This window comes from Mastigoproctus giganteus, chromosome 12 (assembly GCF_048544385.1).
Source record: "Mastigoproctus giganteus isolate SK-2022 chromosome 12, ASM4854438v1, whole genome shotgun sequence".
In the NCBI taxonomy this organism is placed as follows: Eukaryota; Metazoa; Arthropoda; class Arachnida; order Uropygi; family Thelyphonidae; genus Mastigoproctus; species Mastigoproctus giganteus.
Genome location: NC_143586.1, coordinates 52,847,737 through 52,864,800, shown reverse-complemented (window position 1 = coordinate 52,864,800; position 17,064 = coordinate 52,847,737). Strand labels below are relative to the sequence as shown.

General features: G+C 40.1%; 1 protein-coding gene across 1 annotated transcript in view; it reads right to left on the bottom strand.

The window, feature by feature from the left end:
- The window catches only part of Ars2 (arsenic resistance protein 2), a 308,719-nt gene that overhangs the window by 112,306 nt on the left and 179,349 nt on the right, over positions 1-17,064 (bottom strand). Inside the window, exon 11 of the mRNA XM_090386894.1 lies at positions 1,268-1,510. Within this exon, the coding sequence (XP_090243020.1) occupies positions 1,268-1,510 (243 nt within the window). The remainder of the gene's footprint in view (positions 1-1,267; positions 1,511-17,064) is intronic.

The following is a 17,064-nucleotide window of genomic DNA, read 5'->3' as shown; positions in this document are numbered from 1 at the left end:
TCCTATAGTTGAAGGTGTCATGACCATATTATTGGGAAATGATAATATCACTTGCCAGAAGGCTGCTTCCCAGTACCCATCCATGCCATGAGTTTCAGTTCTAGTAAGCAGTCCATCATCATATAGGTGCTACCCCACCTAATAGCTTGATCCAAAATTGCTACTTTTCCAGTACCCCTGCAAGAAAAGTGACACAACTCAAAAACTGCTACGACACTATTTCCATTTGCCTCCATCGCATTATCGGTAATGCCAAAGTGACACGTAGTGCGACCTAGAGGATTATTTTAGTATTATTGTAGTGACATTTTTCCTGTTACAAGTCCAACACAATCTTCAGATTTATGAGAAAATCCAAAAATCGAAAATTTTTGAATTGTGTCACTTTTCTTGCTGGGTGACACAACTCAAAAATTTTCGACTATATTATACCTTGGAGAGGCAGTAGATCAGAGGCTTCCATTCATTTAGGAACTGACCAGGAGTCAAGTCTTCACCTTGAATTTTCTTTGTAGTAGTATGCGGTTGGTAAAGCAAGTTTTTAAGTTTCTGCACCTGGTCCCAGAATACTTCTGTTAGTGTTAGTGTTATTTCAGGGTTGGCCATGTCAATAAGGATATGTACATATAAGGATATGTGGACATGTGTTGTGTCTTATGTAAGGCAGCTCATAAATGTTAGTTCATCTCAGCCATGGTTCTCTGTGATGATATATAAAACTCTGTACAATGGCCAGAAATGAGTGTAGTGCTGTGTTTGTGTAGCATGTGTGTTGTTTAGTTGTTTCTGGCCATTTTAGTTACTACGAAGCAGTGTTCACCAGGAAGGCGACTTCACGGTACCTGTCCATGCCATGAGTTTCAGTTCCAGTAAGCGGTCCATCATATATGTGCTACCCCACCTAGTAGCTTTATCTAAAATTGCTACTTTTCCAACAGGCCATTTAATTATTGCTTCTATTTTTGGCTTCCTAGCAGCTAGTACAACCTGTCTCACCTTACTTACAAGAGCAGTTGCATGTTCTACTAGAATTACATTAGAATTACAAGTCTAATGGCAACAGAGAAAGTGCTTAACATTATCACAATATACTTGTCGGCTTGTTTGACTTTTGTTCACACTGTACATGAATATCAGATGATTTTACTATAAACAACAGGAGTACATTGCATTTGAACAAAAAAAAAAAAAAAAACACCCAAACTGGATTTAGTTCTAAAGTTCCACATGATAAACCCAACTAATTACGCTACTAAAATATTTTTACCCTCATTATTTTCTATTTCCACCTTCTTTTCTTCTTCCTCCTCCTCCTCCTCTTCCTCCTCTTCTCCTTCTTCGACTGCTTCCTCTTCTTCATCTTGCAAACCTTCCTTCGCTTCCTTTTCTGGGCTGTTTTCCTGATCAGACCTTGACTCAGAATCTCTAGAAGGTTTCTTCTTTTTCTTTTTTTTGGTGTCCACAGAGCCATCTTCCCTAGAATTCTCAGGTTCTGCTTCTTCTTCCAGTCCTTTAATATAAGTAAAAAATAAAGAAAATTTTCAGCACAAATTTGGTATATAGGAAGGATGGAATAGAAATAATACATTTAGAATTAAATACATATAATGCCTAAACGGCTTTTGGGGCTTAAGCCTCAGGTTGTGAAATAATTTGACAACGTACAAGTTTGTGCAAAAGCAGCATGTCAGTACGCAGCAGCAGCAGCAAAACCCTAAAATAACTAAAAAACGCCATAATTTTAGTTATATCTCATATTGTGAATACCTTCACAACGAGTTCCCATGATATTGCACTACTTTGAATAAGTAACGCTTCACCAATGGAGAAGACTGTTACTTATTCTCAGCGGATACCACTACCCAGATGGCACTGTTTCAGGGCTATTTGGACCTTCTTTGGTGGGTGGGTGGGTACCCTGGTGATGCAATGATGACAAAACATTGCATCACCAGATTTTGAAAACATAAATTAGGGGAAACAATTGCAAAAAAACAGCAGTATGATTCAAAATTAGAAAATTTTGGGTACAATTAAGGGCAGGTCAAATGAATGAATGTTTACATTTAAATTACATGTTGCTATGGGTGTACATTTATGGATTGGTACTAGTGCCTCTACTAAACAACAGGGCATGATGGCTGTCCTGTATGTGTGGAAATGTGCAGCAGCAAAGACAATATGGCATTTAGTGATGGGGCATCCAATGCATTCCTGGCTTAAATTCTTCAGAATATGAAAAAATGTATGCTGAGCAACTGTATGCTCATAAGTGTACAAATCGGCATATCATTACCACGAAGGAAGAACACTTTGGAAGATGACTCTAGCCCAAGAAAGCGCACAGTTATCACAAGAGAAAATGTTGTTGGAGTAAGTAGTGTCAACAAAGCAGATCAGTATATAACAGTTGACAGTGTTGCCAGTGAAAAGTATATTTGTCATGGGTTTACCTATAATATCAATGCATAACAGAAAGGTCTACACAAAGTGAGTTACCAAGTGTCTCAACAATGAATGGAAACTTCTGTGAAAGTGATTTTGTATACAGCACCTAATGTGATATAAACAGGAAGGAAACAACTTTGATGGGTAATGAAAAATGTTCTGGCAGGATGCCAGAACATTTTTCTGGACATGAACAATGAAATGAAGGAAGTCATGAAATCATGGCACCAACAGCATCTAAAAGACTTTTATGAGCAGGATATAAAATATTTAGTATACAGATGTGACAAGTACTTAATTGGTGTAGATTTTTATGAAAAATATAAAGCACTAGTACCAGGTAAAAATATAATTCTTGGTTTCATCTAACTCATCCTCACAATGATGAATAATGTTTAACTACAATTCTAAATATAAATAAAATACTGCATATTGAAATATTACATACTGAAAAATAAGCCTGTCTATGATGATAACAAGATAATAAGCAGAAAGAATAGTCGGTGAATATCAAAGTGGGAGGTCAACTGTTGACCATATTTCCACCTTCAGATAAATCTCGGAGAAGTGCTACGAATATAATGTAGATCTGCATCATCTCCTTATTGATTTCGGCACAGCATACGATAGTGTGGATAGAGTGTTATAATATTTGGTTTTTAGGAGCATTAGCAACTAAGGCCATATTGCTCCGGGGATATGCAGTGGTCATTCCCTGACCTTTCCGCATCCTCCGTATTTAGTGGTCACGGGTGGATAGAGTGGAGCTGTTGGAAACGATGGGAAGCCTGGGAATACCAAAATTCAGGTTTGTCTTAATGCTGGTAATAGATGCTATTTTTCCCTGCAGAAACATTTTCAACCAAGACTGCCCTCTACAAGAATGAAATTAGTGTTATACAAAACAGTGGTACGACCTGTCATGACTTATGCTAGTGAAACATGGATGTTTAATAAGAAGGAAGAAAAATCTTTAAATGTGTGGGAAAGAAAGATATTAGGGAAAATCTCTGGCCTGTAAAAGTTGGGGATGAGTGGAAAATAAGGACAAACCAAGAGCTGAAGGAACTGTATGGAGAGCCAGATATAGTAAGAGTGATAAAGAGCTCAAGACTTATGGGCAGGCCACGTGATATGAATGGAGGAAAACAGATGGACAAGGAAAGCAATGGAAGGGCAACCAGGAGGAAGAAGAATGAGAGGAAGACCAAGAAGGAGGTGGGTGGAGGGCATAAAGAACAAACAACCTACGACAGCTTAGGGTGAGACTATGGAGAACAATGGCCAGGGAAAAAGACAGCTGGAGAAAAATCATTGAGGAGGTCAAGGTTCTACATGGACCATAGTGCCATGGAGTAATTAAGTAAAATGATAACAAAATGAAACTTCAAGCTAGTACTGAATGTATCTTTATACAGTGATTATAATTAAGCCATATTACCCTGAAAGCAGTGGTGGGATTCAGCCAGTTTGCACGAACCTATTCCTAGAATTTCCAGAGTTCGCCAAAGTGCTCCCTAAAGGCTGTTTCACACCGAAAGCCATGCGAGCTACGCTACTTTTGGTCTATGTTTGGTTTTCTTTTTTACTTTGAAAAGGGGGAGTAAGATGATAGAGAATCAGTTTTTAAAATTTTTGATTCCCACCACTGCCTGGAAGCCTGTAAATAGAAAATGGCTAATCACACAGAATTGAAAATGGAATTATGTGAAAAACAAATTCACATTACAAACTGGTACCTGTGTTAGACATTAATCTTCTTAAAAATTGTTCAATGGGGTGTTCAATAAACAACTTGAAAAACTGAGGTCAACAGTATATGGTAACCATAGAACTGTATTGTCAATTATCATACATAATATTTAATTCTGGAATGTTTTCAACATATACAGTCTTTTACACCTGCCAGGGTTCCATTTTTGCAGCAGCACAATTTTTCCTTCAGATAACCCTACAACCAAAACCTGTATGGACTGAAGTTGAGTGAGTGAGGTGGCCAAGCTGGCAGGAACAGAAAGGATATTATTTGGTCTTTTGGAAACATGACATGAACAGCCATGTCACTGGGCAAGCAATACGTAGTGGCATTCACTCATGAACAAAGACCACTCTGACAAAAAAACAGTTTATAGTTCAGTCTTGCTGGGCAAGGAGTTTATGCTATTGTGTACTCTCATGGTACAAATCCATGTGGTGAACTTCTTTGAAGAAAGTTCCTGAAAATGAATGTAGTGGTGAAACTGCAACTCACAGTAGACGATGTTTCCTACATCACACAATTCAAGGTGTTGATTATTACCATTTGGTTGGAAGAATGCCTTGGCACTCCACAGCAAGTTCAAAGGCCAATTGCTGTACTCTTTATCTTCATCCAAACCAAGAATTGAAGAGCAAAATCAAAATGTTTCTTGTTAAGAAACAAAAGTTAACTTGGAATCAGCTGCTGTGCTATGTGCAGTTTAGTTGGGTACCAGCAAATCACAGGACACTTGGAAGATCACAAAAGGTTTAGCAACCACTCTACCACTAGTGAATAAATATAAATTATATGCTGTGCTTTCAATGGCACTTCCGTAGCCAGGTGGGCAGGAGCAGCAGTGCGTAGCACATGCTTCTTGATTAGACCGGGGTTCGAGCCCGTGACCACCAAATATGGAGGATGCGGAAAGGTCAGGGAATGACCACCGCATATCCCCAGAGCAATATGGCCTTAGTTGCTAATGCTCCTAAAAACCAAATAACAACAACTGTGCTTTCAGTTGTGGAAAATTCAATATAAGCTAAAAGAGCTTAAATTTACTGTACTGCATAATGCAAAACCATCTAGATAAGGCCACAATTATACTTCAAACACAGAACAGGTTTGTTAAGGGGAAAACTTGTTTCACCAATTCGATCAGTTACTATGATGAGGTCACAAAAGAACTGGATGCAAAAAATAATTTTGATATCATACACTTGGTATAATCATCTATTACTGCATTTAAGTTACACTCTAAGCGCTTATTTTAATTTTATTAATATTTTATTTCTTAATTTACTTTAATTTCTTATATTCTACAATATACACTGTGTTGGGATTACCCTGTCCATATTTTTTGTGGAAGTTCTACTGCTTTATCCTCCTATTTGCTCTTACATATTTGTGGAAGAAAAGCAATTTTAAAAATTGCTTTTCTTCCACAAGTAGAGACAAGTATAGAAATGCAGTATTTGATACATGATCAGGTGTAGCCCCCTGGTGAAATATCTGATAATGTATTGATATTTATTTTTAGCTAACAGCAGATTTTAATTTTATAATTTTTTCTATAACCAAAGTATCCCACCCTTATCTAATCTTGCTATTACTCTATATATTAATAGAATCATTTTCCCTTTACAGTTCCCTTCTCTCTCTCTAATTGGCTATCCAATTAAGCCTATAATTTTATTTGATTCATTATATCATACACCGATGAGCCAAAACATTATGACCACCTACCTAACATGATATTGGTCCTCCATGTGCAGCTAAAACACCTCGTACCCAATAACGCATAAACGCTGCAAGATTTTTAAATGTGTTTTGTGGTATCTGGTACCAACACATAACCTGGGGATCCTTTAACTCCTGTATGGTCCGTGGTCGAGACACCGTAGATAGGAGTTGTTGTTCTAACACAAACCACAGATGATGCTCGATGGGATTGATGTCTGGGGAATCTGGAGGCCAGGGCAATAACATGTAAGGTGTATTTAGTGTCAGATGGCACCAGGGGTTTCCCCCATCTCTGCATAGGTTTCATTGTGGGTGTACCAGTTCGCTAGAAATGCCAGAGATTTAAAGTGTGTATGGATATTGTACATGTGTAGTATCATGTACCGTTGTTCATTTGGTTGTTTAGCTGCTGGACCCCTGCTGTGGCCCAACATTGCTCCACCTTCACCCCGTGGAGGCAGACCAGGAACCCAGTAGTTTTAGTTTCGCTCTGGCAGGTCCTGCCACCTAATTTCCTGAGATTTCAGTGGCTAGGACCTTAAAAAAATAATAATAATAAATAAATAAATAAAAATAAAAAAATAAAATAAAAAATAAAATTTTTGGGAAATCGCCGGATAAAATGGAAGTCGAAAGGTTAATATCAATGCAGTTAGATTTGTACTTATGAATTTTGATAGCTGTGTGGGGCGTACGCTGTTTAGGGGAGGGAGACTGAAAGCTGGGAGGAAAAGACAGAATTATGGGGTCAACAGGGAAGGTGACCCCAGATCTGGCAGTGGGGCATGCTCGTGCCCCACCAGAGGGTTGCGAGGGGGAGTCTTCCCCCTGCCAGGGAATGTGGAAGGAAAGGCACCACGCTAGGGTGCAGTACAGGTCATCACATGGTGCCTTTGCAGCATCGCTGCATTTGTTGCAAAGGCACCATGTGATGACCTGTACTGCATTCCTAGCGTGGTTGCTTTCCTTGCTCATTCCCTGGCAGGGGAAGACTCCCCCTCGCAACCACTGGGTGGGGACAGAGCATGCCCACTGCCAGACTCTGGGGTCACCTTCCTGTTGACCCCATAATTCTGTCTTTCTCAAGCTTTCAGTCTCCCTCCCCTAACAGCGTACGCCCCACACAGCTATCAAAATTCATAAGTACAAATCTAACTGCATTGAATTTGTGTTGTACTTGGCTGGATATGTCTCTGCTATCTGTCATTTTAGCCTGGGGTTTTTCAGTTTGGCCCATCTTGGTAGATGGCTATTAATGTCTTCCTTCTGGAGAAGAGTTCTTGTGCATAGAGGCTGAGGGCTGTGAACTCCTAGTGCATGTCTAGTAGGTGGTGCTCCTCATTGTTTGGCACGTATTGGATCCTTGGGATTAAGAAGCTTCTAAGGTCCTCGTACAACTCACACTCGTGTATAATATGCTGCCATGTTTCCTGTTCTCTGCAGGTACAGCTAGAGTCTTCCGTGATGCTTAGTGCGTTCAGTTTGGCTTTAAATGGCCCATGAGTAGGAAGGTTGTGTTTAATCCCAGGTATAACCATGCTGGGGCCTTTTGATATAGTTTGGTGACATACGGGATGAATTTGCATGTTTTCGCTCCTTTGCTGGTTTCGCTCCACCTGTTTTGCCACATACGAGTCAAGTATCTACTAATCTTTGTTTTTCTCTCTTCCGATTGTTGGTAATGTCGATGGTAAAGTCATTTATTGTGGTTGGCGTTCCCTTGAATAGATGATACATAAGCCCACAGCGGGTCACTTCCAGGTCCAGAGGTAGGACCGCTGCCAGGACCTGCAGTGCACTTGTGCTCACTGTACGACACGTCCTTGTTATTGTGAGCAGAATGTTTTGAATTGTCTCCATTAATCTTCTATTCACTGCAGTACCCACTTTCACATACCATACAGAGACCCGGAAGTGATAACCGGGATAAAGATTGCTCTATAGTACAGGGACCCTGTCCCTGTATTATAAAGCAATCTTTATTGGGGGCTGTTTAGTCCCCAATCCCTGGGTGTAACTATGACTACCAATGGCGCATACTTTCTGAGTTTATCTTTTAGGTACATAAGGTGTGGCTTGAAGGATAAATTTTGATCAAGGATGATTCCAAGGTATTTAATCTGATTTAACAGTTTTATTGTTTTCCCCACTATCTTGATTTGCGGTGGCCTTCTCAAGTTTAAGTTTCCCTTGAGTAGTACTGAGTCTGTCTTCTTGGGTGAAATTTTGAGAGTATGGAGCATGGCCCAGTCCTGTAGGATTCGAACGGCTTGGTTTGCATGTGCCTCCAATCTGGATCGTGAGTCTGCCACAATCATTAGCACCAAGTCATCCGCGAAGGCTTGGGCCTCGACTTCTCCCAGGTCCACGGTGAGTAGTTCATCGAATACCATATTCCACAAGAGCGGCCCCGGGACAGATCACAGAGGGCAGCCCCTGCCAACTGGCCTGTTTAAGCTTCGGAAGGGTGTCACTACTTGTACCCGTCTGTCTGTGAGGTAAGCTTTAATGCTGTTGTATAAATTCATTGGTACTTTCGCTGCCATGAGCCTGGCCAGAACGCTCGACCACCAAAGGATGTCGAATGACCTGGCAAAGTCCACCGCTATAACAAGGAAGTACTTCTTGGTGCATTGAGCTGCTTTTGTGACCAGACCTAGGATGGCTTCATTTGTTGATGATTCTGGTGTGAATCCATACTTGGCAGGCAATACCTGGAAGTCTTCCTCATGTTCTGCAAACCAGTCTCGAACAATCCGGGTGGTGTGGCATGGCGCATTATCCTGCTGAAAGACAGCACAGCCAGAGGGGAAGACCATTGCCATGAAAGGGTGTACCTGGTCAGCAATGATGTTTAGGTAGGTGGTAGATGTCAGAGTGCCCGGCACATGGATGACTGGACCCAGGATATCCCAGCAGAACATCGCTCAAAGCACGACACTGCCGCCACCGGCTTGTTTTCATCCCACAGTGCATCCAGGTGCCATCACTTCCCCAGGTAAATGATGCACACGTACCTGGACATCCACATTGTGCAACAGGAAACATGATTCATCGAACCAGACGACCTTCTTGCAGTCACTCAAGGTCCAGTTTCAATGCTCGCGTGCCCACTGTAGGCACTGTCACCAGTGAACCGTAGTTAGCATGGGTACTCGGAATGGCCTGCGGCCATGCAGCCCCATTTTCAGTATGATTCAATGTGCTGTGTGTTGTGACACATTATCCCCATCAACAGCATTCCAATTACCGGCAAGTTGTGCCACAGTCACCCTTCTGTTGCCATGTACCATCCGGGAGAGCCTTCACTCACCTCGAGCATCGATGAGCCGTGGTCTTCCAACACCTCGCCAGCGCTTCGTGGGTTCCCCCTCCTCGAACCACTTTCAGTAGGTACTAACCACGGCTGACGGTGAGCACCCCCACCAGCCGTGCTGCTTCGGATATGCTCTGACCCAGTCGTCTGGCCATTTTCAAATTCGCTTAAGTCCACTACCTTTCCCATCTGACGAACAAGAGTAACACTGATTAACCAAGCTCAGTATAAGGTGTTTTTTTATTCTGTGTCCCGACCAGCGCACACACTGTAGTTCACCTGCAGTTGCTTCGAATTGCATAACAACTCGCTGGTCGTAATGTTTTGGCTCATATGTGTATAGGAATATTTGCATTCTTTCTCATGCCTTCAATATCTACAATTTCTGCTATCCTTCTCCTATTAGTTTTGGCATTTTGTGCATTTATGCCTCCATCTTCACACTTTTCAATAGCTTTATTTCATATATATGATGATTTTACCTCATATATATAAGCTTTTGTATCTTTTGCTGCAGCTTTGCATGCTCAGGTGTCATATAACTGTCATATTAATTTTATTTTTTCCCCTCTATTATCACTTAACTTTTCACCCCATTTTTATTCTTATTATATATATATAATAGGTTGTAATGATAAAACAGCACATCTAATAATAATAAATAATAGTGGATTATTGATCTGGGACACTGCTATTACTAGCAGTGTCCCAGACTAATAGCTAGATCAAGCCATCCTTGATTTCACTGAAATCAACTCCATCAGCATCCTCCAGGAACAAAGAAAGGGTGGGGAAGAATGCAATTTTATGTTGCTCTGCCTTTTTTAGCCAATACTTGAGCTTTTCTTGAAACACTGTTATTTTTTCACTTGCAAAAAAACTATTTTCCTTTTTTCCTTGAAGTTGCAGATTAAGTGCATTCATGTTGGAGAAAATATCAACTAAATAACAAAGTTGAGCTAACCACTTCATGTTTGAAATTCTTTCAATGAGAGCATGCTTCTTTTCAACAAAAAACATCTCGATTTCAGTCCTCAGCCCCCAAAAGTGATTCAGAACATTCCCTCTTGAGAACCAATGGGTCTCCGTGTAGGAAACAAGGTTCTTATGTAATGAATCAGTTTTGGAACACAAGGTTCTGAAGAGTCTCGTGTTTAAAGTGCCTGCCTTGATTAAGTTCACTATGGTAATGACGTTTTTCATGACTTCCTCTAGTTCAGGAACAAGACCTTTGACAGCCAGAGATTGGTGGCAAATCATACAATGGGGTGATGTTGCTTTGCATGAGCTATAAAGCCTGAATGCTCACCCAATATTGAGGGAGCACCATCACTGTTAATCCCCACACAGGAATCCCAAGTTAAACCTTCTTCGCTAAAAAATGCATGAATAGCGTGGAATATGTCAATTCCTTTCAAGGTCATTTTCAAACTTGCAGCAAAGAAGATCTTGTTCAACTGTGGTTTCAAACTTATAACGGATGTAGACCATCAACTGCGAGTCGCTGGAGACATCCGTGGTTTCGTCCAGTTGAATAGCAAACTTACCACTCCGAATGATATGGAAGTTCAGCCTTTATGTCTCCAGCAATGATTTCAATTCAGTGACTAATGGTATTATTGGACAATGGTACTGCTGCCACTTTTCGTGCTTGGTCAGACCCACACATTATTTTGTGGATGTGAATAGCAGCTGGCCAGATAAGAGTTTCCCCTATTGTGCGTGGCATCTTTGATTTTGCAATCAGGTAAGCCACTTCAAAGCTTGCTTTTGCTGCATCCTTTTGATTAATTGCTTTGGAATTCTTGTTAGTAAGTTGCTGCTTCTTTATAATCCCTTCTAAACATTGAAAATATGATGGAGGCTTGGACAACAATGTTGGATGTTTCCGCTTCATATGGTCTTGGAGCTTACTCTTTTTCAATGACTCAATATATAGCACAGCAGGGCACACAACACATTGTGGTTTCACAACTTGCACATAAGTGCGTTTGGTAGCACTCATTCTAGGTAAGAAAAAAAGATAAATTAGGATTTCAATATTCATTATATTATTTTAAATCAACTAAAAATAACATAATGAAGATTATCTTTTCCAAATGTGTATGGTAGGTACGATTTATAAACACAGTCAGTGCAATACATACCTCACACTGCCACAACTAGCAACACACTGCACCTAAAGTTTAGACTAGACTCCCTCGCTTTAGTTTAGGGGGCGGTAGGTGTAGACGTATTTTGTCAATTCTCCACGTGCATGCAAGTGCAGCAAAAGTGATTGAATCTAATAACAAGTGTATGGTGTATTGATTAAATAGCAAATAAATACTTGTCAGGCTGTTTTAGAGTATCAGTGCACACTGACTGATCACTTTCTTCAGAGTAGGTCTAGACTTTTATGGTAAATTTTAATGTGAATTCCGAGGTGTCATTACCCAAAGAAAAACCACTTTTATCCAATTTTGGGTAATTTACCCAGGTTTGGGAAGCACTGATCTATTCCATAACCGATCATATTATACTACCAAAACCCAAAAAAATTGCCATATGGTTGCTAAATTGTTATGATTATTAGAATGATAATGAAAACAAAAATAATAATTTTTGGTTGATTAATTGCTTATTTAAATTCAAGTATAAGTTTAAATTTTAAAATAATTTTGATTTGATTCTCACTGGGACTCCTTGGAGTTACCTTTTCCATTAACTTCTTTTTGCTGAGAACTTCATCAGGATATCTTCATGGAATAGCATTAGCATTAGTAGAAGCATATGATGCAAGAAAACAAGCTTATATAGCATCAGCCAAAAAAAAAAAATAATAAATAAATAAATTAAAAAAAAATAAAAATAACAATAAAATAAAATCCCTCCCCATTTCACTCATCCGTTCACTCCAAACATTTGTCTAGTTCTGCCTTGAACTTATTTAAGTTGCTGACCACTACAACAGATGGAAGTTTGCTCCAACTATCAACCACCCGCTGGCTAAAGGCTAATTTCCACACATCATCTCTTCTACAATTTTCTTTCCTCAATTCAAATTTATGCCCCCTCAAGTGAGTAATCTGAGCAAGAGGAAGAATCCCATTAGCAATGAGCTTGTTCAATCCATTCATGGCATTATATACCTCAATTAGATCACCCTGCAGGTGCCTAGTCTCCAGAAGTTGCAATTTGCAGAATTTAAGTCTTTCTTGGTAACACCAATCCTTTATTCCACTCACCAATCTCGTTGCCCTTCTCTGTATTTGTTCCAGCAGCTTGACATTTTTCCTAAAATGAGGCCACCAGACCTGTATACAGTATGCAAGTTGTGGTCTGCCCATTGCCTTATACAAGGAGACAATCAACCCCTTATCCCGGCTAGAAAAATTTCTGTATATCATTGACAGGACAGCACGAGCTCTTGCAGCCTTTTTTGCATTGCTCAGAAAACTTCATATCTGACTGCACAATTACTCCAAGGTCCTTTTCATTCTCCACTGCCCTGAGTGTAGTACCACCCAGTTGATATGTTATTCTGTGGTTACTGTTACCCATATGCAGTACTTTACATTTCTGTATGTTAAACTTTAGTTACCACCTCTCAGCTCATCTGCTCAACTTTTCCAGATCCTGTTGCAGTAGCTTACTATCATTACTGTCATTAACAACCCTGCCAACCCTCATATCATCTGCAAACTTAGACATTAACTCTGATATACCTTCATCAATATCACTGATAAATACCGAAACCAACAATGGGCCTAATACCGAACCTTGAGAGACTCCACTAATAACAATAGTCCACGAAGAGAATTGTTAATTGTTAACCACTGTTTTCTCTCACTCAACCATCATTTTATCCATTGTAGCAACTTGCCTTTAATGCCAATTTGTACAGCAGTCTTCCATGTGCCACAGTATCAAAAGCTTTCCTAAAATCCAAGTATATGATATCAAAATTATTCTTTGCATACAGTTCCTTAGTGACCATTTCATAGTATCTAATCAAATTTGTCAGACAAGGCTTCCCATTAACAAACCCATACTGTGTCCGAACTATAACTGCAGTCTTAACTAGATGATCTTGCATTGCTTCCTTAACCAGTGACTCCGTTATTTTCCCAGAACAGACGTTAGACTACCAGGTCTGTAATTACCCGTGTCACTCTTTGTTCCCCTTTGTGAATTGGGAACAACTTTTCACACCGCCAGTCCATGGGAACTTCCCCTGAGTCGAAGGAAGCATTCATAATTATGGCTAAGAGTTTGCTTACTTCCTTTGCTGCCTCCTTTAATATAACTGGATAGATCCCATTCACCCCAGATGCCTTCCTTATGTTTAACTTCATCAATTTCTCCTCCACTTTGCTCTGTGATTACAAAATCACTTAGTTCCCTGTTAGAGTTGGATAAATTCTAGCATTCCCCTCCTTGAATAACTCCTCATGTGTGAATGTAGATGCAAAACTGTCTATGTTGAGTTTACCAATCGTATTCATCCCTTTCCTTCTAGAGTTTACACAAAGAACTCTTTGCTATTTTTCTTTGCATCCTTTGTCAAAGGTTTCTCGTAATCTGCCTTCGCCTGCCTAACCTCCTTTGTGACTTGATTATAGACTAGCTTATATCTGCCAAAGGTTTCTGTGTCGCTTGATAATTTATATGCATCCCATGCACTTCTCTTCTCTGCAGCCTCATTAATTCATCTGACATCCATTTAGGCCTAAACCTTGAACAGTATTCCTTAGTTGGTATGAAATGCCTAGTACCATCCAAGATTAAGTCTCTGAAAGCTTTCCATTTAGAATTCATCGTTGGTAACATCATCAGTTGATCCCACTGTATAGCATTTAAAAACTCTCTGAGACCACTGTAGTCACCTTTATGAAAGCGAAAATCCTTCCCTTACTCCTGATGGTAGTTACATCTTTAAGTAAATCCCACATCAGTACACTGTGATCACTGCCACCTCATATTTTATCTTCCGATTCTTAATGCATGAAGAATCACTGCTGATAATCAGATCAAGAGTATTACTCTTCTGCTTCCCTCTTGAACATGTTGCTGTAGAAAACAGTCATCCAATAAATCCACAAAAGAATTGCTAGTGTGCGAATGACCAATCCACAAGTTCCAGTCAATATCTGGAAAGTTAAAATCCCCCATTATAAGACATTCTGATTTACTGGTCCACTCTATTTCTTTGCACAACTGCTCGTTATACTAATCAGATCATTAGTCCTATAACACATAATAGGGGTAGAATTTTTTTCAGCCTGGACTGTACTTGTTAACAGGAGAGATTGCTTCTACAGGGATGGGATACACTTAAATAGAAAGGGTGCAAGAATATTTGCTGATGCTATTGAGGCAGTGTTAGGTGGGTCGGAAAACTGATAGCTTGGGGGGAGACAAAGACCAATAGATTGACAGTAGCCACTGGCAGAGGTGAAAGAGATTCTTGCACTGCTTCTATTAGAATGAGCAGAAGCCTGAAAAACAAGATAAACAAGATGCATGGTATTTCAGAGACTGCTGGGAGCCATTGCGGTACAAGTAAACACATGGGTTGTGTTAGGGTAGCTAAGAATAGAAACAGGTGCAGGTATACTTGCATGTACACCAATGCTAGGAGTTTAGTAAATAAATTTGATGAATTTGAGGTATTGCTCAAAACATCAAAGGCAGATATTGTTGGGATATCAGAGACGTGGTGTCACACAGATATAAGGGATGCAGAACTGGAATTTGGGGAGTACAACGTCTACAGAAAGGATAGACAGGATAGGAAGGGGGGGAGGAGTTATGCTATTAGTTAAGAAACACATAAAAACCAAGGAAGTAAAGCCAGTCGACATCGCTGGACAGTGCAGTGTTGAGTCAGTTTGGTGTGACATAAGCATTGGGAGATCAAAATTGAGAGTAGGAGTGTGCTATAGGCCTAATGACTCTGACGAGTATAATAAGGAACTGTACAGGGAAATAGAGTGGGTCAGTAAATCAGAGAGTCTTATAATGGGAGATTTTAATTTCCCAGATATTGACTGGAATTTGGGGGCTGGTAACTCACACACTAGCAGGGCTTTTGTGGATTTATTGGATGATTGTTTTTCTACATCAGCATGTTCGGGAGGCAACTAGAGGGAGTAATACTCTTGATTTGATTATCAGCAGTGATTCTTCATGCATTAAGAATCTGCAGATAAATGAACCACTAGGTGGCAGTGATCACAGTGTGCTGAAGTGGGATTTACTCAAAGAGGTAACTACCATTAGGGGTAAAGGGAAGGGTTATTGCTTTCGTAAAGGCGACTACGATGGACTGAGACAGTATTTAAATTCTATACAGTGGGACCAACTGATGATGTTACCAACAGCAAATTCAAAATGGGAAGCATTCAAAGAACTTATCTTGGAAGCTACTAGGCTTTACATACCAACTAAGAAATATTGTTCAAGGTTTAGGCCAAAATGGATGTCAGATGAACTAATGAGACATATGGCAGAGAAGAAAAATGCATGGGATACTTACAAATTAACACATGACACAGAAGCCTATGATAGATACAAGTTGATATGCAACCAAGTTACAAAGGAGGTTAGGCAGGCGAAGGCAGATTACGAGAAATCCTTGGCAAGGGATGCAAAGAAAAACAGCAAAGAGTTCTTTACTTATGTAAACTCTAGAAGGAAGGGGATGAATCAGATTGGTCCACTTGATATTGATGGGTCAACTGTTGATGATCCTGCTCAGGTAGCTAACAAACTAAATGAATATTTTGCATCGACATTCACACATGAGGAGTTATTCAGCAAGGGGAATGCCAGAGGTGTATTCAACTCTAGCAGTAAGCTACAGAATCTTGAAATAACTGGAAGTAAAGTGGAGGAGAAACTGTTGAAGATAAACACAAGAAAGGCACCCGGGGTGGATGGGATCTATCCAGTTATATTAAAGGAGGCAGCAAAGGAAGTAAGCAAACCCTTAGCCATAATTATGAGAGCTTCCTTGGACTCAGGGGGGGTACCCATAGACTGGAAATGTGCAAATGTGACCCCAATTCACAAAGGAGGATCAAAGGCTGACACAAGTAATTATAGACCTGTGAGCTTAACTTCTGTTCCAGGAAAATTGATGGAGGCACTGGTTAAAGAAGCACTGCAGGATCATTTAGACAAGACTTCAGTTATAGCTCATACACAGCATGGTTTTGTTAAGGGGAAGTCTTGCCTGACCAACTTGATTGGATACTATGATGCAGTCACAAAAGAACTGGATGCAGGGAATAACTTTGATATTATATACTTGGATCTTAGAAAGGCTTTTGATACTGTTGCACATGGAAGACTGCTACACAAATTGGAGCAGTGTGACATTGGAGGCAAATTGCTGCTATGGATAAAGGGGTGGTTGAGGGGGAGAAGACAGAGAGTGGTAATCAATGGACACTGCTCATCGTGGACTAATGTTATTAGTGGAGTCTCTCAGGGCTAAGTGTTGGGTCCATTATTGTTTTCTGTATTTATAAATAATATTGATGATGGTATATCAAGCTTAATGTCCAAGTTTGCAGATGATACAAAGGTTGGCAGGGTTGTCAAGGACACTACTGACACTATGCTGCTGCAACAGGATCTGGAAAGTTTGAGCAGATGGGCTGAGAGGTGGCAAATGAAGTTTAACATTGACAAATGTAAAGTACTACACATTGGAAACAGCAACCCCAGAGCAACGTATCAACTCTGTGGTACTACACTGACAGTGGTAGAGAATGAAAGGGACTTGGGGGTAGTTGTGCAGGCAGATATGAAGTTCTCTGAGCAGTGCAGA